At 47.3% G+C, this 27,484-nt stretch overlaps 3 protein-coding genes across 3 annotated transcripts in view; 1 reads left to right on the top strand and 2 right to left on the bottom strand.

Annotated features, from left to right (window-relative positions):
• The window catches only part of Wwc2 (WW and C2 domain containing 2), a 164,935-nt gene extending 145,752 nt beyond the window's left edge, over positions 1-19,183 (top strand). Inside the window, exons 19-23 of the mRNA XM_005362599.3 lie at positions 4,247-4,411; positions 5,738-5,830; positions 8,849-9,091; positions 13,890-14,017; positions 16,303-19,183. Of these exons, the coding sequence (XP_005362656.1) occupies positions 4,247-4,411; positions 5,738-5,830; positions 8,849-9,091; positions 13,890-14,017; positions 16,303-16,369 (696 nt within the window). The 3' untranslated portion in view covers positions 16,370-19,183. The remainder of the gene's footprint in view (positions 1-4,246; positions 4,412-5,737; positions 5,831-8,848; positions 9,092-13,889; positions 14,018-16,302) is intronic.
• A 78-nt stretch (positions 19,184-19,261) lies between these two features.
• Positions 19,262-21,153, bottom strand: LOC101989120 (claudin-22). The gene has a single exon (XM_005362598.3). It carries the CDS (start codon positions 20,734-20,736, stop codon positions 20,074-20,076), a length of 663 nt encoding a protein of 220 aa, XP_005362655.1. The 5' UTR covers positions 20,737-21,153; the 3' UTR covers positions 19,262-20,073.
• Positions 21,154-22,284: 1,131 nt separating this feature from the next.
• Cldn24 (claudin 24) lies at positions 22,285-22,947 on the bottom strand. Its single transcript, XM_005362597.1, has one exon. The coding sequence runs from the start codon at positions 22,945-22,947 to the stop codon at positions 22,285-22,287; it is 663 nt and encodes a 220-aa protein (XP_005362654.1).
• Between the last annotated feature and the right edge of the window lie 4,537 nt (positions 22,948-27,484).

Genomic DNA, 27,484 nt, shown 5'->3' with positions numbered 1-27,484 from the left:
TTTTTTTTTTTTTTGAGAAAAAGTTTCTCTGTAGTGTTGGAGTCTGTTCTGGAACTAGCTCTGTAGACCAGGCTGGTCTCGAACTCATAGAGATCCACCTGCCTCTGCCTTCTGAATGCTGGCATTAAAGGCGTGCACCACCATCACTCAGTTCCATTTCCCCATTTTATTTAAATTAAAAGGAAAGGTTTTAACTCTAACATAATAAAACTATATACAATAAGAACAATTATCAGTTAAATTACTTTCATAATGTCCAATTTATTTTTATTTGGCATATTTGGAGAAAAAACTATATTATCTATCTTATCTTGCTGAATTTAAAGTTTTGTACCAAACCATTTTTATCATAACTTATATTACCATTCTAACACTATCTTTTTAGACCTCAAATCATTTTCATAGATAAACAATTTAAGCTTTTATGTCTCTGAACCTTATACACTTTGTATCTTTTGTGAATTCGGTAACAAGGAAAACTATAACTATAACTACCTCATTTTCAACCCCATCAGAGACCTGAGAAGGGCGTAATATTACCTGAATAATCAGGAAGCAAACAGTTTCCGAAACTGTAGAAATGGCAGAGGCAGCCGCTGCCTGGACAGCCACCCAGGGTTCCTTTGCAACATGGTGGCTCCATCTTCAACCTACAGGTCTAGCATATCTGACAGAATTTTCTATAAAGCTGGAATTTTGGAGGACCATCCTACCTTGTCTTGGCAAAATTCAGTGGTCACTTTCTTTTGTGCCCTGCTTGTCCAGTTTGCACAGTATACTGCCAATAGTCAAGGCAAGGGCAGTTTCTAGCTTTGCCACATTGAAAGCAAACTCTATATGACGGCTCTGTGATCCTCATCATCTTTTTTTGAAGTAAATTGATGCTGCCAGAAGCAGACATGTCTCACTGTCATGAGAAGCCTTATGTTATGAAAATGTTCTAAATGCCATATTCTGTAGGTCTTTGAAGTGTTTGAAGACCATCTATCCATCTAAAATATATTTCTGTATGACCTTGAAAACATACCTAATCTGGCCACAAATTTGACCGTTATAGATGACTAACCTGGATTTCTCAATTATCCTGAATGATTTATAGTAATAACTTTTAAGGAATAGAACTTTATATTACATTTTTAAATGAACTGCATAGGTAAAATACCTTAAATAAGAGTAGAAATACATATACAGTATAACAAAAATAACCTTAAACTTGAATCAATATATAAAAATTCATAGCAATGTAACATATTTGAGACCAGTGGTTATTCAAAAGTAGACTCAACAGTCCAGCCACTTATCCCATCATTCTGCATCTCCCGCTTTTCCCTTCAGAAAGATACCTGAATCTAATCTCCTTTCTCTGCCTTTTTTTCTGACCATGATCAACAACTTGTAACCAGCCCCCCTAAATGATGACAGACATCCATAATCCATTGAATGTCTAAAAACCACCCATCCCACCTTGTGGGAATATGGGAGTTGTATTCTCTAGAATGCTTCCTGTTGTCTGGGATTGGGGGAAGGGGGCAGCATCTCTAGGGAACCCTGAGAAAATTGAGATGACGGTCAAGTCCTGGGAGAGATAGCTGCATCTGTTGTCTAGGTTCTGTGTAATAAGACAAGTGCAGAGACTTTCCTTCAGTCCTGGCTGGAGTAGTCTGTGATGCTGGACCATCTCAGCTAGCAGGTTTGGAGTTGTTCTGGATGCCAAATTTTGAGGAGACCGCAACAGAGGCATTTTGAGGCTGGAACACCTGGACTGCTTGTTTTTGTTGGTGTCTGGTCCTTTTTTTTTTTTTTTTTTTGGTTGTTTGTTTTTGTTTTTCTGAAAACAAACTTTTAAAAGCAACATATTTCTGCATCAACACAAGTCTGGCATGTGTGGGCGGTGCACAAGTCAGCTAAAGATGACTGTGTGTTGTTGCAGCAGGTAAGATGGATCATGTGTGGGCGGTGCACAGTCAGCTAAAGATGACTGTGTGATGTTGGAGCAGGTAAAATGGATCTGTTTGAAAGGATGGCTGTACTGATCAGTCAGGAGGACTCTAGCCAGATTTATCGTGGCTCACCCAGTCCCAGAGCTGCTCCCATAGCAGGGGGATCGGCATATACGACACCTGTCCTGTAGTCTTCCTTGGTTTCTCTCTTCAAGTTGGTAGCCAGGATTTTCAGGAGGTCTCCTCCATCCAAATATGATCTTCATTAATTTTGAAGAGAACCGTAACTTTTTGTTTCCTGTTGAAGCAAAGGCATAACCTCTCCCCAAATGCAACACATTTCCTGGCTTCCATTTTGAAACCAGCGTATTTCTAAACCAGTGTATAGGCTGGTTTAGTTCAGCATCCCCATCCATAATCCAACGTTTCTCAGCAGCTGCCATTCGCTCATCTGGATCCAACAGGATCCAGAAGCCGTGTGCATTTTCCATCTTTACCTGTCTTATTCTTTTTATATTACTTTAATTTTATTTAAAGACTTTATTATTTTAAACTATTTATAAATGTCTATACCCATTTTCTTTATTTTTTTAAAGCACCTAAACCTATTAAACACACTGTACCTGACTTTTGTGCCTCTGCAGCCTTCTCAAGCCAAATCTTAAACTGCTAGGCTCCTACCGCCTGACTGCTTAGCGTATGGCATGCTAGCAGCTGGCTCCACCCTCTTTATTCCGTGAGAGCCTGGCCTCATGCCAGCAGTACCAGCCCACAATCACATTTACTTGCCCTAACACTGGAATGTTGTGTCCGCCTGAGGCCGGAGGCAGGCATTTGTACCAGGTGCCAACTGCTCAAATGCTCAGCTATACAGCAGGGCCTTTTAAAAAGAGCCACACCTCTGTACACTGAGCCTACCTGAGAGTTCCAGGGAACCTTTTCTTTCTTTCTTCTATTTATTTATTTTTTTTGGATTCATGATTATGAAACAGGCAACTTGATCCCTTGGGTAAGAAATATATCAAGTGCCGTCATTACCAGGGCAATCCCCCAACAAGATGCAGAGACTGCATGTCAGCAAAGGGCGTGGAGATAAATCTCTCTGGAGCCGGTTTCAGGGACCAGCATCTGCTGTATTTGCATGGGCAACCACTTAGATAGTGGAGCCTGTTGACTGTGTTTGGTTAGCACATTGAGCGCTTAAACAACCAGGGTCTCTACGGGGAAAGTCACATATTAAAGGAGACATGGAGAGTGCAGACATGTCACGTGTTAGCTACAGGCTACTCAAGTGCAGTGTGCCAGGTAGGCTGACTGGTGGGTATGCCTGCATTTTCTGCTACAATCCAGATGTCCAGAATGGGGATGTGTCGTGTCCAAGACGCAAGAGTGAAGACTCACTAAAAATAAAAGACAGATAACTGCTTATTCGTGGAGTTGGTGTTGGGAGACACTTCCACTTTTTCTTCTGTTGTGGTTTTGTTGGATTTCCAAAGACGCACTGAAACCACCACAACAGTGGTTATTCAGTTAGTATGACTGCAAATTCCACATGTCTGCAATTTTATGTTACTGTTGTTTTCATCTGTTTTTTATTTTATTATTTTATGTTTATGGGTGCATTGCCTGCATCTGTCTGTGCACCGTGTGCATGCAGTGCCCGCAAAGGCCGGAGACGGACTAGGACAGGAACTGGAATTGCAGGGAGTTGTGAGCTGCCATGTGGATGCTGGAGAGTGAGCCTTGAACCTGCAAGAGCGGCCAGCGCTCTTAACTGTGGAGCCATCTCTCCAGCCACTATATTGGATTTTTAATCATTTTTTATCGTTATACCTTGTTCTGAAAAAGAGAACCAGTGTTTAAAGATGATACATCTCTCCTACTTTCCAAGTAGGAGTCTTCACATTTCCATTAGGAACGTCTCCCTCTCCTCTCTCCTTTCTGAAACAAGGTGGTCTGGAGGGCCAGCCTTGCTCACAGGGCTAGAAGAGTCTCTGCTTAACTTGAGCTGTTTGCTCAACTCCCCAGAACAGTGGTTCAGCCTATATGGGCCATGACCCCCGCCACAGGGGTCGCATATCACAGAGCCTGCAGGTATCACAGATTTACATTACGATTCCTAACAGTAGCAAAATTGTAGTTATGAAGTAGCAATGGAATAATTTTATGGTTGGGGTCCCCACAACACAAGGCACTGTATGAAAGGGTGGCAGCACCAGGAAGTCTGACAACCGCTGCCCTAGCAGAGCGGCACGCACAGGACACGCACCTGCCCGCTCCTGCTGAATCTCCAGCTTTTATTGCAGGTCGATAAGGAGACGAACACCGAAGAAGCAGTGGATAGCAATATGGCGGTCCGCCCCAAAGACCGCAGCGGCCTGAGCTCCCGACAGCATCCCTTCGTGAGAAGCAGCGTGATAGTACGCTCACAAACCTTCTCCCCAGGCGAGCGGAGCCAGTACATCTGCAGGGTAAGGGGTGGCGCTGCCTGAAGACACTAAGGGCCACAAACAGCAGGTGTAGAACATCATACCCTGGGGGTCCTTTTCAGTGGGTTTGTTCTCCCCCCCACACACACACACACAATGTCTTGCTGGCTCTAATGTAATTTACTTGGCAAAGAACTAAAGTGTAAGGATTTAGATGCTAAGAATTGTTGATCTTCTATGTTTAGAAACATAAAATTACTTAAGAAATGTATTTTGTATGTTTCATATGCATTTCTAACTGTATTAATCATGCTGAAGAGAAAATGTGAGTTGGATTTTACAACACAGATTATGTTCTAAGACCTTGCATCCCTGAATCAGACTCATAGTCTGAGATTGATGTCAGTTTCTTCAAAGTCTACTTGATGAATTATTGTGAACTATAGTAAACGGCTTTAATATCACATACAGCTAGGCAGATACTTTTAAAATTATGAATTTATCCAGGCAATAAAATCTTTATTGAGCACCTTCCTAGAAACTCTGCCCCCTTCTCATTTGCACAACTTTGATTCTTGTCAATGACTCAGAGCATAAGTACCAAGCAGCTGAAGAAGCCGCTGAGTTGCTATTGGTGGAATCAATGCCGTGGGAAACAGAAGAGCAGAGGGGGTTGGAGTAAACACAGGGCTGGGGTGGCCTTTCTTGATAAGGTGACCTTCAGCCAAGCCTGAGCCAGGGGAGGAGTGAGCAAGTGTGTTCCAACAGCACAGGCTCTTAGCGCTGTCCTTAGAGAAACAAAGCGCGGTTAGCTACGGTTAGCTACGAGTACAGAACTTGCCACCTCGTAAAACCTTTACATCCAGACTTTGACACACTGTTACCAAAAGGCAGCTCTTGGGGATATTTGGAGAGATGGCTCAGTGGTTAAGAGCACTGCTTGTTCTTCCAAAGGTCCTGAGTTCAATTCCCAGCAACCACATGGTGGCTCACAGCCACCTGTAGTGAGATCTGGTGCCCTCTTCTGGCCTGCAGGCATACATGCAGAGACTACTGAGAATACGGTATACTAAATAAATAAATCTTTAAAAAAAAAAAAGTTGAGAAAACCAATGAATAGGGAAGAAATTATTTATGAAAGATTTTCTTAAGAGTATAGCTCCTGGGCTGTGGCCGTGGCTCTGCGGTTGACCAGTTCCCCAGAGTGGCCCTGGGTTTGATCCCCAGCACAGAAGTGAAAGGGAAAGAAGATGTCGTGCACATTGTCTCTCGCTCCCTGCTTTGTTCTGTAGCCACCTCCCTTCTGACTGCCACTAGATGTTGGTTATTTTGTAATTATCTCCTTTCCTTTTTATCTCTGGTTCCCAGTTAAATCGGAGTGACAGTGACAGCTCAACCTTGGCCAAAAAATCTTTGTTTGTGAGAAACTCCACGGAACGGCGCAGTTTGCGGGTTAAAAGGGTGAGTATTCCGTGAGGCAGGCTTGAAGACCATAACTTCCAGAAGGGTTGAGTGCCCACACTCCCGGCTCTCGGGGTGGCGACAGAAGCCCTGGATCTCACTTACAGAGCCGGGGAGGACGTGTTTGTCCCTGGTTTGGAACCTGTGCTGATTAAGGCTGGAGACTGGTTTGCAGTGTCTTAAGAGAAGGTGGTCACTAAGCCCCCAGTGTCAGTGAGTTGAACCACCATTTCTAATGGGGATTTCAGCGTCTCCACCATGCCCAGCTCTTGATTGTGGGAGAATGTAAACCTGGCACCTTCCCTGACGGAGCAGATATTCCACAAAGGAGTAGCACACGGGTGCTTTGTGCGGGGTTTGGGAAGGCAAGGGGTGTTGTGGGATATTTTGTTCACATTCTGACAATTAAGTTTGCTTTGAGTCAGAGGGCAGAGCTAACCACTAGCTAGTTAACCATAGAGGTTTTGGAGGACTGAGGACAGATAGGAGACAGGAAGTTGTAAGGCGGGGCTGAGAGAGGAGCAGAAGACATTTTATAACCTGCAAAAACAATTATTTTTAGGGATTGGAAGTTAATATGGCTAGGACGATTCTCACTTCTTTCTACTCACCTGCCTTCCGAAGCAGCTCTTGCTTTTGGGGGATGGCAGCATTGGGGCATTTTAACCAGAAATGTTGAGGACCTGAGTAGAGCTGGGTTACTCATCAACTTAAGAACCCCTCGATCTAGACAAAGGCACGTTCTGAAATGTTGCTTATGTGGGGTGTAGCTGGCTTGTAAACTGTGAGGGTGGAGTTCTGACTTAGGGTCCCAGCAGGGAAACTGTACAAAGCACTGCAGAGATTTGCCTGTGTGGCTGTCACAGTGTGAGGACCCTCGGCAGTGCTGTCCTGAGCCCTCCTCACACTGCCTCTGGTGCAGCTGTGTTGAGAATGGTCTAGGGAATGGACACACAGTGTAAACCAATTTGCCTGCGAGTCAGTGCTGCCCACGTCTGTGAGAGAGAGCTCACTGCTGAGCATCGATCACCAACACACCACTGTACACCACTGTACACTAGTCCTCATGGAGGCTTCATGCACCTTTGCTGACGTGTGTGTGTGTGTGCGTGCGTGTGTGTGTGTGTGTATGTGTGTGTGTAACAGGCATATGCATACCACAGTATATATGAAAATCAGGCAACTATTGGGAGTTGGCTCCTGTCTTCCACCTCGCTGAGACAAGGTCCCTCTTGTTCCCGCTGCTTCACTGTGCTCTAGCCTCGCTGGCCTGTGAGCGTCCGAGCAATTCTGTCAGTGTCTTGTATGAACGAGACAAATGCTGCCACCTCCAGCGTTTGCTTGGGTCATCTGTCCCATGTGCCAGCATGCTTACCCAGGAGCCATCAGGTGGATCTGATTGAAAGCAAGTCATGTGGTCAGGGCACCCACACATCTCGCTCGCTCTTTCTTTCCGTGGTGCTGTGCGTGTGTGGAAAAGGCAGGGGTTGGATACAGGAAACCTAGTAGCAATGTTACGGAAGCCAGGATATTTAGTGATGAGATCCCAAGCTGTGCCAGGTGGTGCAGGCCTGTTATGTGACACTGTCCCTGGGAGGTGTGAACACATGTCTACTCGTCCCTCACAGGGAACCCTCAGACCCAGTGTGAATACCCCAAAGTGCAACCCTTTAATCTTGGAGGGACCCACTGCAGAACAAGGCCCTTATATAATCCAGGCCCTTGGGAGGCCAACTAGGAAGATCACAGTTCAAAGACAGCATACAAAGTGAGTCTGGGACCAACCTGGAACTAGTAAAACTGCCTCGAAATAGAAAGAGGACTGGGGGTGTAGCTCACTGGTAGGATGCCTACACTTACAAGGTCCCAGGTTCAATTCCCAGGACGACTAAAGGAAAAACAAGTATTCTAGTTTGGGTGAGGCGTCAGTCCAAGAGGCACCAAAAGACACCCCCCCCCATCGCTGTGTCATGCCCACCATGGTGACTCCCATCTCCAGACCATGGTCCCCATTCTTCCAAATCTCAGCTCCTATCCCCACCATGTGAATCCATGCAGAAATTCTCCGGTAGCTTCCGTTATCCTCTTCAGCCTAGTTTAAGTTCTCTTCCTTGAATGGGTCTGACTCGTCCCCGAGTCCTCCCTCTCTCAGCTGGCTTCTTGAGGTGGGTAAGACACAAACTCACAGTTCACCGCTGCCTGCAGCCTCATCAAGGCCAGAGACACCACCCTTTCCCTAATACTATCCCCGTAACTCACCCGCCAGCAGGCATTTACTCCTATCTACTTGGAATGGTTTCTTGATAAATGGATAGATTGGCCCTAGGGAAGACAGTTATGAGAGCAGACTGCACAGCAGGAAGTCAGGGAAGGAGCTGGAATGTAAACATCTGGACTGTAGGACAGAGGCCATCTCCACTGCGTTCTGACCAACACTCACAGCCTTGGTAGCTAAGGAGCGAGCGGCAGGGGTGTCCTGAACTAGAGACTACATAACTGTCTTGTGATGCATTTGCTTTTCATTCACCATGAACTGTGCTATCCACTTAAAATCACTTTAATTATGTTTGTTTGTTTGTTTGTAAAGTTACCACCTAATTTGTGTGGGGACAATGGGCAACTTTGAGGAGCTGGTTTTCTCTGCCCACCATGTGGATTCCAGGGATAGAACCCAGGTCATCAGAATACCTAGCACCCACTTTTGAGATCTCTGTAGTTTACAATGGCTCAGCTTCATTGCATGCTCAGCTACTAAAGTGGCAGGCTGGCCAGATAGTAGCCCCTGCTGCTCTCATGGGACCCAGGCTGAAGGAGCTTCCACCTCTGGTCACTGTTGTGTCCCCACTGGGAGGCAGAAATGACAGATCTCACAGCACTTTGACAAGCGTCTCCCCAGAGGGGATACCTCTTCCACCGCCCTGTCTTTGGCCAAAGCAAGCCACATGGCCAGTTCTGTGTCCTGTCACGAACTGAAGGGCAGAGGTAGGAAAGGGCCATCTGTTGTGTCTCTCTCCACAGGCCGTCTGCCAGCCCTCCCTCAGGAGGACTGCTCAGGAATGCCCTGTGCGCACATCTCTAGACCTGGAGCTGGACCTGCAGGCCTCGCTGACCCGCCAGAGCCGCCTCAACGATGAGCTGCAGGCCCTGAGGGACTTAAGGCAGAAGCTGGAGGAACTGAAAGCTCGGGGAGAGACTGACCTTCCCCCAGGCGTGCTGGAGGATGAGAGATTCCAGAAGCTTCTGAAGCAAGCAGAGAAGCAGGTATGGAGTTCTGGGTCACCCCAGCAGGGGCTGGTGCAGATGTATGCTTAGGGTGGTGGGCACCTTGGAGGAGGGTCCCAACATGGGCATCTTCCCATCCTTTTCCTAGGACTTGGGGCATGGCCACCCCACTATTGTAGTGTCCTTCCTGCCCAAATATTGCTGTGGTAGTGGTTGTCCACCCGACCCCAAGGCAGCTCTGTAGTTTCCTGACAGAAAGGGAACATGGCGGCATTGGGCGTTTCCGCAGATGGTACCCAGCGTTCGCATTTCAGCGCTCGGGAGAGTCCACTTTGCCACAGGAGTTATAAATACGCTGCTAATTTTAATGTTTCTAAATTTTCCCTTTCCTTCCTGGAAAAAAAGATTGCATTTCACTTTAATAGTATGCATGCATTTGCCTTCACCCTAAAACCATGTCTAAAAGATAAGATAAGGTGATGGAATAAAGAAATGGGGCATCTCAGTGGGTTGCCCTGACTGGAACTTGCTGTGTAGACCAGGCTGGCCTCAAATAGATTCACCTGCTTCTATCACGAGGCGATGGGATTAAAGGTGTGCACCACACGTGCGCTGTATTGTTGTTATTGTGGAGATTTGTTTTCGTTTTGGGGGTTTTGTTTTGAGACAGCTCCTCACTGAATTCAGGCTGATCTTTAAGAATGTCCTTAATCCCAGGACTCTGAAAGTAGAGACAGGTGGATCTCTGTGAGTTCTGGTCTACACAATGAATTCCAGGGTTGCCAGGGTCATATAATGAGACCCTGTCTCAAAAATACAAACAAAACAAAAAAGAGAACATGCAATCCCCCTGCCTCAGCCTCCCAAGCGCTGGCACTATAGGCATGCACCATCCCTCCTAGCAAAAATCAAATATTTAAGAGGGATTTTTTTTTAATGTGCCACCTAAATATTACTGAGTCTGCCTGAATATAATACTGATTTATTCTCAGGGTTAGGATTTATATTTTGGCTTAGCGATCTGTATTCATTGCTACATTTAAATAGGGCTTCCCATACAGCTGGAATGTTACACATGCCTGAACATTATTCTTTTAATGTGGCCCTTTGGGTGGCGATCTGACTAGCAACAGGTGATTCCTGGAAGTGTCCACTAGAAAAGGACCCTCCGTAACAAGTTTGTCTTTTGGACTGATACGCTGGGTCCCACCTGGTGGTGGTGTTGAGAAGCAGCTGAGCCACAAGGACACTAAGCTCCTCAGCTGAGGACTCCTAGCTGAAGGAGCTGTTGGAAGGTGGAGGTCTAGTTGGGAGAGGGGAGTCACATGGGTGCCTTTGAAAGGCCTTGTTTCCAGATAGGCCTGTGCTCCCCTGCACACTCCCCACAGCCATTTCCTGCCCCCGTGCATGGGTTCAGACGCAACAGAGCTGGGGCAGGGTTTGGAAAAAGAGGTGGGGGAGGGGACTTGGGGCGGAACTTTCACCAGAACTTTCCAGACTCTTTGGGTGTATGGACACCAGGGGCCAGGGTAGAGCTTCCATCAGAACATCCCAGACTCTTTGGGTGTGTAGACGCCAGGGACCAGGGTCGAGCTTCCATCAGAATCTTCTTACCTTTCAGGTGTTCTCTTAGGTGTTGCTACAGCAACAAGAAGTGGCCAAGATGCTGGTGAGGAAAGAACAGTCCAGACAGATCTGAGATTTAAAAGATTCTTTGAATGTGTTAAGCATTATATGTCCATAATTTAGGCAAATGTCTAAGAAAATTCAAGAACTAAATAACAGAATGATGAGAACTGACAGGTGGGGCTGTTGGTGGTCCTTGGGGGTGGGCATGACTGTGGCAGGAATGCCCATAGTCCACCCTGTGCTTGGCGACTTGGGGACAAGCTCCAGGAGTAGCAGCCGTAAGGGTTCCTAGCATCCTGATGTCAAGCGTGTATGCGCACGTGTGGGCACACACACACAGCAGCCTGTACACACATGCATACACGCATGTGTGCGCGCACACACAGCCCTTTCATTGCCACCGTTTCCCTGCGAGGCTGGGCATCTGTGATTTCCATCAGATCATCATAAAGTGCCTAAAGGTGACCCTGCTAATTGCCATAGAAAATATGAATGTGCCTCCTAGGGAAACAGCAGCCCCAGCAGCCGACCCTGGACCTGCCCCCCCCCCTTAGGCTCTCAGGATCGTCCCCGTAAGCCTCCAGCAGAAAGTCTCTTTTATAGCTTACGATAAAAATCAAATGTTCATGCCCGTGGATTGTGCTTCCCCTTAGGAAGCTGAGTGAGGAGCCGAGGACTGTAAACTTAGATGCTGTGTTCCTTGTTCTGTCAGGCTTGACGTGGCTGTGAGTGAGCCGCTGGGCCTTGCTGCAGGCCAGGTCTTTCCACGTAAGCGGAAGGCGAGTCATCTTCTGGAGCCTACCACATAGAAAGTGCCAGGGTGCGAGAGGATTTTGTTGTTGTTTGCTTGTTTTAATTTCAAGTGATATATATGCTGCTAATACTTTTGAAAGTTAAGGCTATACTGAAAAAAATTGCTGAATATATTAATATTCTGTTATGTCTTGTTCTTCTTGGAAGTGCTGGGGCTCTCATTGTGTGGAGGAAGCAGAAAGCAAGTCCCAAAATGGAACTGTTAAGGAAAGGCAAGGCAGGCCAAGGCCTTGAGGAGATTCCATGAGGAGGGGAACGTGGCTGGTGGTCCAGAAAGGGACCAAAAGAAGCCAAATGAACTGCAGTGTGAGCAGGGTAGTCACGGCTACACTCTCAGCTGTCAGCTGGTGTGACCCTGGCAGCTCCCCCAGGCACTGCCCGATCTGCTCCACTTCCGCAGGCCCCAGGGAGACTGGGAGGAAGTTACCCTGGAAGGGCACCAACGGTTGCCCATGGATTCCTCCTCTTAAAACAGCTTCCAGGGGAAAATAAAATAGCCAAACCTGTCTCACATACTGTAGCCTTCCTTGTCCGCAGTCACCTACGTGGTCTCAGTTGCCTTTAGTAAGCTAGAAACGTTAAAGAGAAAACTGCAGGGATGAAGGGCTGGTAGCTCCGGGTGTTTTAGTGACCGTTCTGCTCTGTTACTGGCCACTGCCCGTCAGCTCTCCTGGTACCTGTAGACGCAGCTGTATTTGGTCAGGAACAATACATGCAGACTCAAAGTTAAAAGAGAAAGTGAGCGACAGGCTGAGTTGTGGCTCCGCGAGTTTAATGCTCCAAACCTGACCGCTGCCCTTGGCTCCTCAGCACACGGGTGAAAAGCCAGGAGGAGAGGCGGTGTGTGCGCTGTGCTGGGGTGGAGCATCATGGGAACCCCTTCTGTTCAGTTCCGTTACCAACTAAAAGCACCCCTAATTTATTTTTCTCTTTCCATGTTTTCCCCTTGTTTGTCTTCTTGCTGGTGTTGGGGATTATTGCTGGTTGGGTTTGTTTGTTTGTTTGTGTTTTGGTGGGGTGAACTTTAGGTATAGCTCAGGCTGGCCTTAAACTGATGACAATTCTCCTGCCTCAACCTTCGGAGTACTTTGAATTATAGGCACGCGCTCCCTCATCTGGCTTCTCTTATGCACTGATTCACTCGTCGGTTTGCTCTTGAAACACAGTCTCTATGTACGCCAGGCTTTTCTGGAGCCCTCTGTGTAGCTCAGGCTATCCCAAATTTACAGTCTTCCTAGTTAGCTTTCCAAGCCACTGTGCCTCTCTCTTAAAATGTTTTTTAATGTTAAGTTGAAAAAAAAGTTAACCCAAGAAAACATTAACATTGTTTTTAATTTTTATAATTAATACACTCTCTACTCCTGTTTTTCTCATTCATTGAACTGTATCTGTTTTGTTCACAACCCTCCCCTCCCCCCTCTAATGACTGTAGCCTACGACGGAGTGACTCACACTGAGACAGGAGGCTTACTGGTGCCAACTCAGACGCTGAGCGATTTCCGCGGGTTAGCTCCTTTAAACTCCTAACCCTTTGGAGTACTTACCCCAAAGAAACTATGGCCTAAGGACTAGCCAAGCCCCTGCCTCAGACTCAGAGCTAGGAAGTGCTCAAAAGGGAATTTGACATCAGACAGTCAGCCCCAGGGTCCGCCATCTTCACTACTGCTAACACAGAATATCCCTACCAAAGGCGACCTACCAAAGCATACGTTTCTGCTTATTAGGTGACCACATGGAGGAAATGAGGAAGCAGCCATTAGTGAGCAATATTATTGGTCTATTTGTATTAAAATATCTAAGTGTGTGAGTGTCTAATGCAACATTAACAGTAACACAGAGTGAATTGTAGTAAAGCCTTAGTCAGCAGTGAGAACTTGGTGCCAGAAGGGACTAAAGGGATGTGAGAACAGATGGTGGTCCTTCTATCCCTTAGCCTGCAGCAGGTCACGCGGTGTGTCCCTGTGTGCGGGACTTGGAGTCCCGTACTTACATGCGCCATTGCTTAGTAGTCAGGTGCCCTTGGGAAGCTCTTTAGCTGACTGACACAGGGAAACGGGACTGGGGAGGAGAGAGTTTGTGAGTGTATTTACCGAAATATTACCGATTCAATGCTAGTGGTTTTCAGCTTTAGGTTTTTGTTGTTTGCCGTTTTCATCGTTATTTGTTTTATTTTTTGATTTTGTGAGTCCTCAGGTTTGCCTGATGTAAAAATTTTAAGCGTGGTTATTGCATCACCTAGATTAGCAGGAGCCTAGCAAGTGGCTGTTGTCCCCCACTGCCCAACAAAAGCCACCCTTGGCTGTGAGCCTTGGCCTCCAGCTGAGCCTTGTAAGGCGCGTCTCCGGGTTTCTAATCAAGCTCTTATCTGTTGCCCCACTGTTATTTCCTCTGCCAGGCTGAGCAGACGAAAGAAGAGCAGAAGCAAGACCTGAATGCAGAGAAACTGATGAGACAGGCGTCCAAGGATGTGTGCCGGCTGCGGGAGCAGAGCCGGAAGGTGCCTCGGCAGGTGCAGTCCTTCAGGTAAGTGGCTTCCCCTCACCAGCTCCTTCTGTGACGTCCCCCTCCTGCGCCGTGATTGCACAAGAATTCACCTCAGGACTAAGTGACCCTTGCCACTGTGTCTGTCCCTGGTATTAATATAGTTGTACATGCACTCCACGCTGAGGTGACACCCACTGATCCTGTCTCCCCAGCAACCCAGAACCTCTGATTGTCATGAGTTCATCTCATTGAGAAAGCTTCACCCAGGATATAGAAAAATACACAAAAGCCATGGATCTTTGGGGGATTTTGTTCGCTCATTTTCTGGCCATTCCTTGGGTACCATTCTCTCTCTCTCTCTCTCTCTCTCTCTCTCTCTCTCTCTCTCTCTCACACACACACACACACACACACACACACGCACACCCGCAGACACACCTTGCACTTTGCTGACCCGCACACTACAGCAACAGAACACATGCTTCCTGCTCCTACGGGGTCCCCAGTCTGACAGGACCGAGGTCCACAGCCCCTGCAGGGCCATGCAGAGCGGTTTCATGTCGTGTGGATGAATCTGGACCATGAGAGAATCTGGGGAGAACTCCAGTCTGTGTAGGCCAGATATGCGGGCTCTACAGGTCAGCTCAAGGAGGGCACCATTGGAGTCCACTGTGGAAGGGTTCCACCAGGTCTTGAGGCACTGGCTGTGGTGGCTGAGAGGAACGGCACAGACAGAGCTGTCCCAGGCGAGCTTGTCAGACTCCACAGGGCCTGAACACCACACAGAAGGATTTCAGGTGTGGCTTTGAGTACTGAGGAAGCCAGGTCTCTGAGAACAAAAGTCACGGTGGGGATCCTGCTGGGGCAGGCAGTGGAGGCACGGAGGGGAGACTGAGGCACAGAGCAGGGGAGAGGAGAGTGTTCACAGTGAGGACTTCCTGCTTCCTGCTTTGCGTAGCCTGGGTGAACCATGCTGTCTGCCAGCCAGGTAACTCCACCCAGTGGACAGTCAGAAATCAAGCTCTGGAGGGGTTAAGGGTCACACGGAGAGAGTTCCCACGGTAGAAACAGGCGACACACCCAGAAAGTGGGTGACCAAGAGAGGACACCTGCTGGACACTGGCAAAAGTGAAAGGAGCAGTCAAGAGCTGGAAGGGGCTCAGAGTGTAGTCCTGGGGCTGAAGGACCAGAAAGGACAGACTGTTGGACACCGAGACATAAGAGAAGAGAATTAAAATGTCCCCAGATCATGTGACATGGGGGGGGGCCTCAGAGACCGTGCCGCTTGGTCAAGTATAGGAGGATCGCAGGAAAAGCTTTCTCTACTTGTTTTATGTTCATCTTAGTTTTGACTTAGGGTTTGTATAGAGAAATCCTCACAGAGCTTCTAAGCTTGGGCCAGCGAGATGGTCCAGTGGGCAAAGGTGCTTGCGGCCAAGCCTGATGGCCTGAGTGCAGTGCCTGCCTAGAACCCACATGGTGGAAGGAGAGAGCCAGTTCCCATGCATGTCCTCTGACCTCCGTACGTGCACTGTGACGTGTTCACCTATACAGACTCTCCTTCCCTCCTCTCTCTGTCCCCAGGCAGGCAACACGAGTTCGATCCCTAGGACCTACATAATAGGAGATAACCAACGCCACAGGGTGTCCTCTACCCTCCACACACACGTAAATAAAAGTAATGAACAAATTAAAATAATAATATGGAGAGCATTTGAGGAAAACATGAACAGTGCCTCATGTGTCTCTTCCAGTGTCCCCGTCCCTGCCTTCCTTCACATGAGTTTGTTCTGACAAACTTCTTGGTATCACGGATTCTGTAAGGACTCTGGGAATTTCAGTTCAGCGTTTTGGCCCTTTGGAAGCTTCTCTAACCTTAGAAATATCCGAACACAGCCCCACACCCCTGATGGATTACAGATGCTCTTCAGTTGGGAACCCTCTGGGAACACAGTGACTTAGTGTGTAGGGAACTTGGAGCCAGAGGGACTGAATGTGCCACCCACCCTTAAAGCAAGGAAGATGCAGCCTGGGACGCTGGCTCGGTGGGGAGAGGCACTTGTCACCACGCTTGGTGGTCTGAGTTCAACACCAGGGCCCACGGAGAAGGAGGGGACTGACCCCCACAAGTGGTAGGAGTTTCCTCTGACTTCACCATGGCATTGCACCCCTTACACAAACACCAAATAAAAATGGCTATAAACAATGATTAAAAATGAAGGCTCTCGTGATTTTAAGTGTGGTTTCTGGGATTGTGGAGACAGCCCTGGGGCTCTAGAATTCCCAGGATGATGCTGACTGGTCCTCTCCCTCTCTCCCTCCAGGGAGAAGATAGCCTACTTCACGCGAGCGAAGATCAACATTCCGTCCCTGCCAGCTGATGACGTGTGACCCTGCGGCTGGGCGTTACGCCCCACCTGCTCTCTTTCCAAGGGAGGGTCAAAGACTGAACATTTGCTGTTTGTTGTTTTTATTTTTGTTGGGGGGCGGGGCTTTTGTTGCCTGTAACCTAACTGTCAATCTTGAAGAACTTGCGTTTCTCACCAGTTTCATCAGGTTAGTCTCTAAGCTCCTTTGAATGTAACTCTTACATGCTTTGCGAAGGAAAAAGAATTCACAGGACGGAAACGGGGTGATCTGGTCCCCACGTGTGGCTCAGTGTGTATGTGCGACCCCTGGGCTTCACTGTGCAAAGTGGAACAGAGGCCGCAGGTGCCCAGTGCATGCCTGCTGAGCCCACTGCAGGGGGCAGCTGCACAGGAGCTGAGAAGCTGCTCCCACCAAACCAGAGTCCTGAGCTAGAAAGCCACACTTCCCCACTGAAGGTGCTCGCAAGCAAGCATCACCCTGCGTCCACCCGAAACAGGCGCATCCTTCCGTCAGCTGGATCTGGCCCTCTCATTTCCACAAGACATTTCTTTCTGCCCTCCTAAACTTGTCTGGAGAAAACAAAACATGTGAAATGCTGAATACAAGAACATGAAAAGCCAAGGTATAGTCCCACTGTAGAGAGCTGTGGTTGGGACAGAAAGGGGAGGGGGCGCCAGCTCCCGAAAAACACACCAAGGAAACGCAACTGATGCTTATGTGGCCTCTGCTTCTAACGCAATCTGAACCTGCAGAGCTGTCTTTCTGGCCTGTACCAGTCCTAGGGATAAAGGCAATGCCACAGAGAAGCATGAGGTGGCCCTGGGTTCTAATGACAGCGTAGGCTGAGCAGAGGGGACACACCCACAGCACACGCGGTGTGGAGGGGACATACCCATGTTCAGTAGGTGAGGTCGGAGGATGGGGCGCATCTTAATGAGATCAAGCTGGCCAAAGAACAGTTAGTCCACAGGTTTCTAGGCTTACTAGGAACTATTTTGCTGCTGTCATCTTTAGGGGAGTCTCTCAGTGAGTCATAGCAGTCGGACGCAAAAACACAAGGTGTGCCTGAGGGTACTGAGAGTGTGGACTGGGTCACTTAAACATATATATATTTGGGGGGAACAAACAAGATAGAAATTGGTCAAAGTATCCTATTCTCCTGGTTAGGTTTTAACCAGAACAGGGCACTTCTTTTTTTAAAAAAGAAAAAGGAAGGAAGGGAGAGGAAAGAAAAAGACTCAGCATAAAGTGCTAAAATACATAGGTTTTAGGTGATCTAAACCATACTTATTTAGTCTGTCATACTGGAAGAAGCCGGGTTTTGGTGAGCCATCTTATATAGCAAGCTAAATTATTTTTATTTTTTAATGCAAAATAATTTTATAAGAATTTTAAAAAGAAAGTTAGGCAAGAAAAAAATCTGTTTTAAAAAGAATTATGTTCTGCCGGAATCCCCATTAGTAAGAACTTTTATTTTCCTGAATCTATGCAGATTTCAGAAAGGTCATCCTATCAGAATCAAAATGTATACTCAGCCAGAGCTTCAGTTATCCGTTGCCGCACCGAAAACTCCAGTCGTTTCTCCCCTAAGTGTTCCACAGCTTACACCCAACTTAGAAGATGTAACTGGACGTGACAGCACTTGGAACAGAAAACAGCCTAGTGGCACCTACAGTCCCGTTTGCCCTGTAGGTGACTGGAGGGAGCTGGAGTGCCCCCCCCATCCAGGTCAACTGTGAACAGCAGAGGTTTATTTAATACAGTGCTAAATAAAGGTCAGCTGTCTTCGGCAGCAGAGTTTGGCCCACGGACCTGTCCGTAGAATTTTGTGTAGTTGTACCGTATGATTTGATTTTCATTTATTTATTTACGGTCTTATTTATGTTCTGTTTAATATATAGTTCGGTTCTGGCCATCTTAAATGTTGAGCTTACAAGAGGCTATGTTGGAGTGTTACAGCTTTATGATCTTCATCAGTTTTATTGCTAACTTTTTGTATTACAAAAAGTCTCAGACGAGTACTAAAGAATAAAGTATGTCTCAGGCTGGTAGCTCATAGTTGTGACTGGGGGGCTTTGGTTTGATTTTACAGAACATGCTCGTTTCTAACATGAGAGAAGAACTTATTCTAGTAGAATCCTCCCCCACACTAAGAGTCAGCAGTAGTATTGTGGGTTACACGCAGCTTGACGTGGGCCGCCGCATTTGTATTAACCCACGATTCAAAATCATCTTACTAACTCAATCACAAAACCATATGGGAAAATAAAAATTTTAATGTTATTAAAAAATATTTTTAAAGGTAGAATTTTATTCTGGACAGGACAAAAAGAATTTAATATTTAGCTCTCAAGTTTGGATTATCAGTATATTATTACAGTTCTATATACCAGACTTTTAAGTGTTACAGATACAAAAAGAGTATTACTTGCCAAATGAACAAAGTTTAGCTGAGTCTCTGTAGCATACAAATTAAATACTTTTTTAAAAATTTTACTATGAATTTATATTATATTACCTATGAGAAGCTCAGGACTGAACGAACTGTGTAATCAGGTTGAACCCTGCACATGTTTCTCTTCTCATTGGAGCTGTGTGTTAAAGTGTTCAAATACCGCACACGGACTGTCTTCCCCTGCTGCACTTTCCATGTGTTTATGAAAACACACTCAGTAATTTTTTTAAAAAAAACAAGGATACATATTTCCTAATACTGTATTTCAGCGTTGCTTATTGTTCAGCTCATTTCCCTGATTGGCACAAATACAAGAATCTACTTGAACCATGTACCAAGCAAATATAAAATGTTCCATGAAGAATTCCTCAGGCCAAAAATTTGTCATGAACAGTTCTTGATTAGACTGTAGATCTCAAGGATAAACGAGATGGGATATTTTCGTTTCTCCAGGGAAACAAGGGCTGATTAGTCTGTGAGCCCCGGCTACCCTACCCGAGCTGGCAGCGTTCTTCCAAAGGAGGCAGCCGTCCCAGGAGGCACTGTGCCCACCCACACACGCCAGTCCCGACCTCTGCCACAGAGCCAAAGCAGGCAGGACATTCCACCCCACCACACGGGGGCAGAAGGAGGTGCACTTTTGCGTGGCACATTCTACCTGAGTTCCCAGAATCCACGAGAACCGCTCTGTTTAGAGGCAGGCATGGATGTTTTTCTGACGTGGGAAGAACTCTCTAGAGAAAGGTCTCTGGAAAGGGGGTGTCCCATTGAGTCAGGACCAAGCAAGTGTTTTGTTCTTGTTGTTGCTGCTTTTATTGTCCTCAGTTGTCATGTATTTTAAATAAGCATCTACTGAGATCTTAGTCTCCTAAGTTACTTTAGATACGCGAAAGTACACGGTCAACATGACGTCTGTTTCCCACAAGACTCCTCTCCACGTGAACGACCCTTTCACAAAAGCGCTCCTATGAGGTTTGGTTTCCCCACTCCCTGTGTGTGTGCAATCACAGCCTATTTTAAAGGCTGACAAAGTTCTAAAGCTCACTAATGGCTGATTACTTCAAAATACCCAGATTCATCTGGCTCCAAATAGAAAATACGCAATTGTAGAAAGAAAATTGTATTTAGAAGTTAATAATCACAGAAAGGAAGTATGCATTTCGGGAACTCAAAATCACACTGAGTAGGGGTGATTTTAGCAGGAGATCCTACCAAGTCCGGCTGGAGCGAGCACCTGCTGAAGAGTAGAAAGGCCACTGATCCATCTGGCTTAGATTTCTGAGCTGGCGTGTTTCAGCTCCAGCTGCTGACAGTGGTCTTGCAATCCTGCCACTGCATAGTGGCCCGAGGCGGGGGCAGCCGGGCTCCAGCAGGCTGCACAGTGGAGCAACCACCCTCCCAGCACCAGGCAGAAGCCAGCAAACCAGCCAAGGAAAAGGGCCTCCCCAAACTCCCACCTGGGCACAATCTCAGGCAGGGTCTCATCCCAGAACTCCTGAACCGTCACGTGGGCCACCCAGGAGACAGGAACCAGGACCAGCACGCCCGAAGTCCAGAGCAGGAACCCTCCCAAGATGAGCAGCCGCCTCTTCAGACCCTTCTGGCTCTCTCCGAGCCTCCAGCAGTCCAGGCCACAGCCAGAGCCCAGCAGCCCCAGCAGCCCCAGCCCATTCGACAGAGACATCAGGATCCTGGAGATCTGGAGTTCAGCTGGCAAGGCCAGGAAGGAGTCAAAGTCCTTGCATTGCCTCCCCACTTCCTCCTGGATGACGCAGGCTTTCCAGAGCCCCATGGTCCAGTTTTCCATCTCGTTCAGGTCCAGGTTGAGGTTCTTCCAGTGGGGCAAGTAGTTGGTGAGGCAGGCTAAAACCCATCCCAGCAGGGCTAGCAGAAGTGCAGCGGACTGCGTGGCTTTCCGGAAAACCAAGCCCATTAGAACGTCCTGCGAGCCTGAGCCAGCCTGACTCCTGCCCCGCACTTGCTGTAAAAAAACTGTGACACTTAGCTCTTGCAGAGCTTAGACATAGTTTTGCATTGTGTGTATAGGAGGACGCTTGCCAGGTCTACTATTGTTTGAGTCCATGTTGAAAAGGTTTCAGAAGAGGACAGGGAAACACTGCTATGAACCAGCAATGCTAAGGTGTGGCCCGGGGCTGTGTTTGTGTCCTGTGGGCTGAAGTTTGTGCAGAACACTTTGTCAGGGAGCCTCTGAGGTCAAGTTGTGCTAATCCTTTCATTGTGAAGGTTTACCTGGCTTTCACATTCCCAACGCTCCTAACAAGTCGGAGAATTAAGTCTAAATGTAAAAAAAAAAAAAAAACAAAAACTCTTAATTGAAGGTTCGGGTTCAACTCCTCCTGCTTTATGCTGTGCTAATTACACCTGTCAGATTTTCATCTGTTAGAGTTTCCGTGCATGTGTTATGATAATACTGGGTGTTACCATCTTTGCAAAAAAAAAAAAAAAGAGGTTCAGAGAGAAGTATTTCTTAACCAAATAAATCAATCTTATCAGGAATCCCTCTAGACTTTAAATCAGGCCTGTTTTGAGAATTCTTTGGCTACACAGTGCAGAGTGCAGGAAGCAATGCCGGCCCTCACTTCTCTGCATGCCTTTGTGTTAAGTCACATGCAGAAGCCATAAATAGCTGTCAGGCTCTGAGAATTTGGAGGAATTTTCTTCTTTCTGTCTTTTGTTTCTTTGCTGAAATTACCTTCTTAGGATGTAGGGAAGAGAGACAACAGGGCCTTTGGGTCCAAGTCAACATGGCTGCTCCCATTTCACTACGTCTCCCCATGTCTGTCTGGAACTGAACACACAAGTTTTCATTCTGGCAGATGAACTGAGAGAAGCTAGATAGCAAGAGAAAACTCCTGCTGGAAATATGTTTTCCCCTTTTTAAGCTTGAAGGTTTTGAGTAAAGAGATGAGGACTGAGCTTGGCTACCACGTAAAAATAGTAAAAGCCCACAGTGTTCTGGAGGTCCAACCAGAACATCCGGGAACTCCAGCTTCCTAAAGTCCTCAGAGTTCAGCAGGCTCCTGGGAACATCTGAGCAAGAGCAGAATCACCTGGGAGGTGGCATTTGGCGGCTGACAGCCTGCGGCTCTGCTCATCAACAGGACCGCAGATTGTTAGTACTTTCTTTAGGAAGGAGAAAGAAATTATGGTTTCCACGTGCAAACAGCCACACAGCTTACCCACAAACGAATACCTCAAAGCACTGGACTGACTGTATTGGGCACACACTGGAAATCAACATTTTTCCTCCATACATAGCTAAATAATGTTTGCCATCATGATCTCCTTATAGATAAACTTCCTTTCATTCCTCAGATATGAGAAGCCAGCCTCTAGTATAGACCAAAAGAAAAAAGTTAGCACATTTATTTAAAAAAAAAAGTGAGCAGAACAATTAAGTTACATAACAGAGACGTTTTGTCATCGGTGACAAAGGACATGACTAGGCCCCGCTGGTGGCTTACACGTGAGGCTGTGCAGTTCCGTTTTCCAGATACGAACCGTGGTCTTGCAATCCTGCCACTGCATAGTGGCCCGAGGCGGGGGCAGCCGGGCTCCAGCAGGCTGCACAGTGGAGCAGGCACCCTCCAAGTACCAGGCAGAAGCCAGCAAACCAGCCAAGGAAAAGGGCCTCCCCAAACTCCCACCTGGGCACAATCTCAGGCAGGGTCTCATCCCAGAACTCCTGAACCGTCACGTGGGCCACCCAGGAGACAGGAACCAGGACCAGCACGCCCGAAGTCCAGAGCAGGAACCCTCCCAAGATGAGCAGCCGCCTCTTCAGACCCTTCTGGCTCTCTCCGAGCCTCCAGCAGTCCAGGCCACAGCCAGAGCCCAGCAGCCCCAGCAGCCCCAGCCCATTCGACAGAGACATCAGGATCCTGGAGATCTGGAGTTCAGCTGGCAAGGCCAGGAAGGAGTCAAAGTCCTTGCATTGCCTCCCTACTTCCTCCTGGATGACGCAGGCTTTCCAGAGCCCCATGGTCCAGTTTTCCATCTCGTTCAGGTCCAGGTTGAGGTTCTTCCAGTGGGGCAGATACGTTGTAATAATGGCCAGGACCCATCCTAGCAGTGAGAGAGAAAGCCCTGCAGATTGCATGGCCGTTCTGAAGATGAAAGCCATTGGGGCAAAGGGTGCAGCTCGGCCACTCTATAGAATCTGCTGCCCTTGGCGGTTGACAGTGTTGTGATGGTCTTGATCCTATGCCACCCGGAATATAAGCTTTGGTCATTCACTCTCTGGGCGCTCTGAAATACGTTTTTGTTCCTCTTGAATATAATGTTTCATGTAAAGGGTAGGGGAATCTGTTAAAAACTATGAGTTAGGCTTTCTGATAAGGATTTGATCTGCTACTTTCCAATTTGCTTGGTAAAATTCTATCCCCAACGCTTGGAGGGTATAAGTCTGAAGACGAACAAAGAGGCCTCTATGACCCCTCACCCTAACGTACAACAGAAATCTTTGTGCTTCGGTATGGATTAATTAGATTTTAAGTGGTGATAAAAGGTCAGCTCTTTCTGCAACAGGCCCTCATTGTAACGGCTGCATCTGAGATTTCAGGGATGCAACAAAACAAGGACCTTGTAAAGAAAGGTAGACTGTTTCCCTATAATCTATTCCCTCAGCATTCCTTAACCTACACAGGCCCGTGTTCCTGAGTGTCACAGCGATTCCCTCAGGACTTGGCAGGAAGATTTCCTCTGATTCCTTTGAAAGTCAGAGCCTGGTTCACCACATTAATTAAAATGAAAAGGACCTGGGTTGATGCCCAGAGAAACTCAGTGAGGAATGGGGCATTATGGGAAACTCCAGCTCTTCTTTACTCTTTGTTCCATCCTCGTCCATTAAACACTGGGTAAAGCCTGGTGTCTCCTGGTGCTGTTTATCGCCCAGAGCTGAGCATCCCTTCCTCTTTCAGTTGCAAAGGCAGAGGAGCAAAAGTCTGCTATGAGAATAGCCACGATGGGGCTGACCTTTGAGGCTTTATCTCGTTGTTTTGCTTCAAGCCACACCTTGCGAGCATACCTCAGGCAAGCATGACCCCTCAAAGAACACTGGGTCCCAGGCCAGCACAAAAGGCCGCGTGCCCCAGATTCCTGGCGCTGTTGCACGTCTGGCAGGGCCCAGCCCCTCTCTCAGAGCCGCCGCCTGAGTGACTGTAACTCAGAGAAGGAAGACCACTGTGCTTCCTGGAGAATAAAGCAAGGCCAGTTTAGGACCAGAGAAAGACATTCATGACACGGACACGGGCTCCGAAATCCAGGAGCCTTAGAATTTGAGGGAATGCTAATTTTTTTTCTTTTTTTTTTTGCATTCAGCTAATTTTTTAAGGCCGTCAGACTGAAGGTGTAGCTCAAGGGCAGAGTCCTTGACTAAGAGCAGAGGGCCCTGGGTTCCATTTCCAGCACTTCAAAATTAGGTTTGCCAACACGTGACTTTTTTTTTTTCTTTCCTCAAGTGCTGGGCTCAGTTCCAGGGCAAAACATACACTAGGCAAGCATGCTACCATTAAGCTAGCCCAAGCACTAGTTACCTTCCATGTGCAGATTTTCAGAATCCCTTGGACTAGGTCAATGTCCTCAGTGTGATGAAGCAAGCCCTGAGTTTGTTGGACATAGAGACACATGATCCAGGAAAGGCTGGCACTGGGCCTCGGGCCTGTCAAGAGATGGAGAAGATGGAACTCAATCTTCTCTGTGGAGACTGGCAAGTTGGTGGCAGTCCTAGCAGCAACCACTGATGGGGAGAACATGGATATCACATGGAAACATCCTTTCTAAAAGTGTAATGAGCACAGGCCGTTTGTGAGACAGTGAGTTCTCTGTCCCAGATGGGTTTAAAGCAAGGATGCCCTGCCTCAGGAAGACTCCGCTAGGAGGTCAGCTGGACCAGTTTGGTCTCTCTGCACCTTCCACACTCAGTTCTTACAGCTTTGAAAGCAGTGTTGTTTGATGAGTGTGGTCTGGCCTAGAATTAAGTCCCTAAAAGGCAACCAAGAAGAGCCATGGCCCTGTGGGGTCCTCATTTGAGCAGGAAAAGATCTTGGCAAACAACTAAATCAAGGGCCAGAGAAAAACGAAGAGCTTTGAAGAAGGTCACGTGGCTCAGTGGGTAAAGGCCACTACTCCCAAGTCTGAGGACCTGAGTTCCCTCTCTCCCAGGTCCCATGGGTGGAAGGAGAGAACCAACTCCTGAAAGTCATCCTCTGTTCGCCACAAGTACACAGTGGTGTGTATGGTGTGTACACACATGCACACACATTTAATAAATATGCAGCGGTGTGTCCACTCCACACACATGTAAATAAATAAATACATTTTTATTGCTTCACATTATTTTATCTTATTTTTATGCATATGGGTATTTTGCCTACGTATGCGTCTGTGCACCACAAACATGAGGCCAGAAGAAGGTGTTGGATCCCTGGGAACTGGAGTTACAGATGGTTGTGAGCCACCATGAGGGTGTTGGGAGATCAAACCTGGTCCTGGGTCCTCTAGAAGAACAGCCACTGAACCTTCTCTCCAGGTCAAAAAAAAAAAATCAATGAAATAAAATAAAAATTAAGAGCTGGGGGCTTAAAGGCAGATACCTGAACCGCAAGGCAGAAAAGTCTGCCCCGGAAAGCAGCCAGCAAGTGGACAGGAACCCCAGATACAGATCTAGGAGGCCCCCACCTCTAGAGTATGGATGGAGGGGACACTCAAGCAGAGGACAGTTGTTTTTACCCACCCACTATTCTGTGTGTGTTCGTTCTGTCTCGGGGGAGAGGCAGACAGAGACAGAGAATGACAGAGACAGAGAGACAAACCCAGAAACAGAAGGACAGACCCAGAGAGAGACAGAGAGACAGACCCAGAGACTCAGGAGAAGCAGAGGTCATGAAGTCAGCTCGCACTGAAAGAGAACCTGAGCCTGCATCCCAGTAGACCAGGGCCTGTCACAGGTTTAGCACTGAGGATCGCACATCAAGACAAAGCATTTGGTCCAGATCACAGATCAACTCGCTGTAGCAAACCATCCCAACACATTCCTATTTCAGACGATTGGTCCCGGTCACAGATCAACACGCTGTAGCAAACCATCCCAACACATTCCTATTTCAGACGATTGGTCCAGGTCACAGATCAACACGCTGTAGCAAACCATCCCAACACATTCCTATTTCAGACGATTGGTCCAGGGCACAGATCAACACGCTGTAGCAAACCATCCCAACACATTCCTATTTCAGATGATCATCTCCGTGTGTTTTGTGATTCTGCCATTTGCGTGACACTTGAAGACACAAAGGTGCTGAAAAAGGCTGGGCGTGGTGGTGCACACCTTTGATCCCATGGCTTGCTAGACAGATCCAGGCTGAGTTCAGTGAGTCCCAGGACAGCCTGGTCTAGGCAGTGAATTCCAGATCAGTCAAGGCTACATAACATCTCAAAAAAAAAAAAAATTGAAAGATTGTGTTGCTCATGCCTGACATAGGTCGGTATGTTAAAATATGAGAAGATGCCAGGGGCAAGTTTGAGAGAGGGAGGGAGCATTTGGTGGAACAGCCTGCAATCCCAGCACCACTAAGAAAGAAGGAGGAGGAGCCAGTCTGCGTCCACGTAGTAAGTGCCTGGCAAAAAAACAAAAAGAGGAAAAATTATTTTGACTTAGGACTTAGTTCTAATCTCTTGGCCCATTACTCTGGGGCCTGCAGTGAAGCAGCCCCTTGTAGTGAGAGCAGCCGGAACTCAGAAGAGCAAGGATGCCCTGGGAACGAGAGGACGCAGTGGGCAGCGGAGTGTTTAATACCAAGCGCCAGGATTTCAATACAAAGATAATAAAGATAATGAAGGACCTGGGTAGGGTATAGGCAAGTGTGTGGTGTGATCACATCTGCATTTTAAAAACTAACTAGTGGAACCCAGAGCCCTTTTTTGTATCACCTGAGACCCAAAAGCCACACCCAAACTGTCTACAGACAAACAGTGGCCAGACTGATGCTCAAAGAGCCTGGGGGCCTTGGGCAGGGCCCGCTCTGTGCTCTCATTCCCCCAGCCGGCAGCAGAGGTCCTCCTGCGGGAACAGGGGCACTGGGAGAGCAAGACACAGAACCATGGGGCTGAAGCACAAGACAGCATCAGAGAGCTGTAGGTCCTCAGGTCAAAGGGAAGATGAGACCTGCTGTTGCCAGAATAATCCTTTAAAAAAGAAATCTCTCCATGGTGGATGAAATGCCTCAGCGAGTAAAGGCAATTGCCATGAAGACTGAGAACCTGAGTTTGCTCCTCAGAACCCATGTGGGAGAAGGAGAGATTGGCTCCTGCAAGTTGTTCGCTGGCTTCTACATACATGCTGGTGTGTTCACACACATATACATACATGTAGAGACAGACAAGCAGACAGACGATAGATACGTAGGCAAATAAACAGATGATAGGTAGGTAAGTAGATAGATAGATAGATAGATAGATAGATAGATAGATAGATAGATAGATAGATAGACAGACATGATAGGTAAGTAAATAAACAGATTATAGATAGATAGGTAGATAGATGATAGATAGATAGATAGATAGATAGATAGATAGATAGATAGATAGATAGATAGATAGATAGATATGATAGGTAAGTAAATAAACAGATTATAGATAGGTGGACAGATGATAGTAGGTAA

The sequence above is a fragment of the Microtus ochrogaster genome, linkage group LG7_11 (assembly GCF_000317375.1).
Source record: "Microtus ochrogaster isolate Prairie Vole_2 linkage group LG7_11, MicOch1.0, whole genome shotgun sequence".
NCBI classification, from domain to species: Eukaryota; Metazoa; Chordata; class Mammalia; order Rodentia; family Cricetidae; genus Microtus; species Microtus ochrogaster.
The sequence above is the reverse complement of the archived record's forward strand: the minus strand, read 5'-3'. Positions and strand labels throughout refer to the sequence as shown.

What these genes read in the sequence shown, in the direction of transcription:
- LOC101989120 (XM_005362598.3), bottom strand. Translation starts at nt 20,736, where the DNA reads ATGGGCTTGGTTTTCCGGAAAGCCACGCAGTCCGCTGCACTTCTGCTA.
- Cldn24 (XM_005362597.1), bottom strand. Translation starts at nt 22,947, where the DNA reads ATGGCTTTCATCTTCAGAACGGCCATGCAATCTGCAGGGCTTTCTCTC.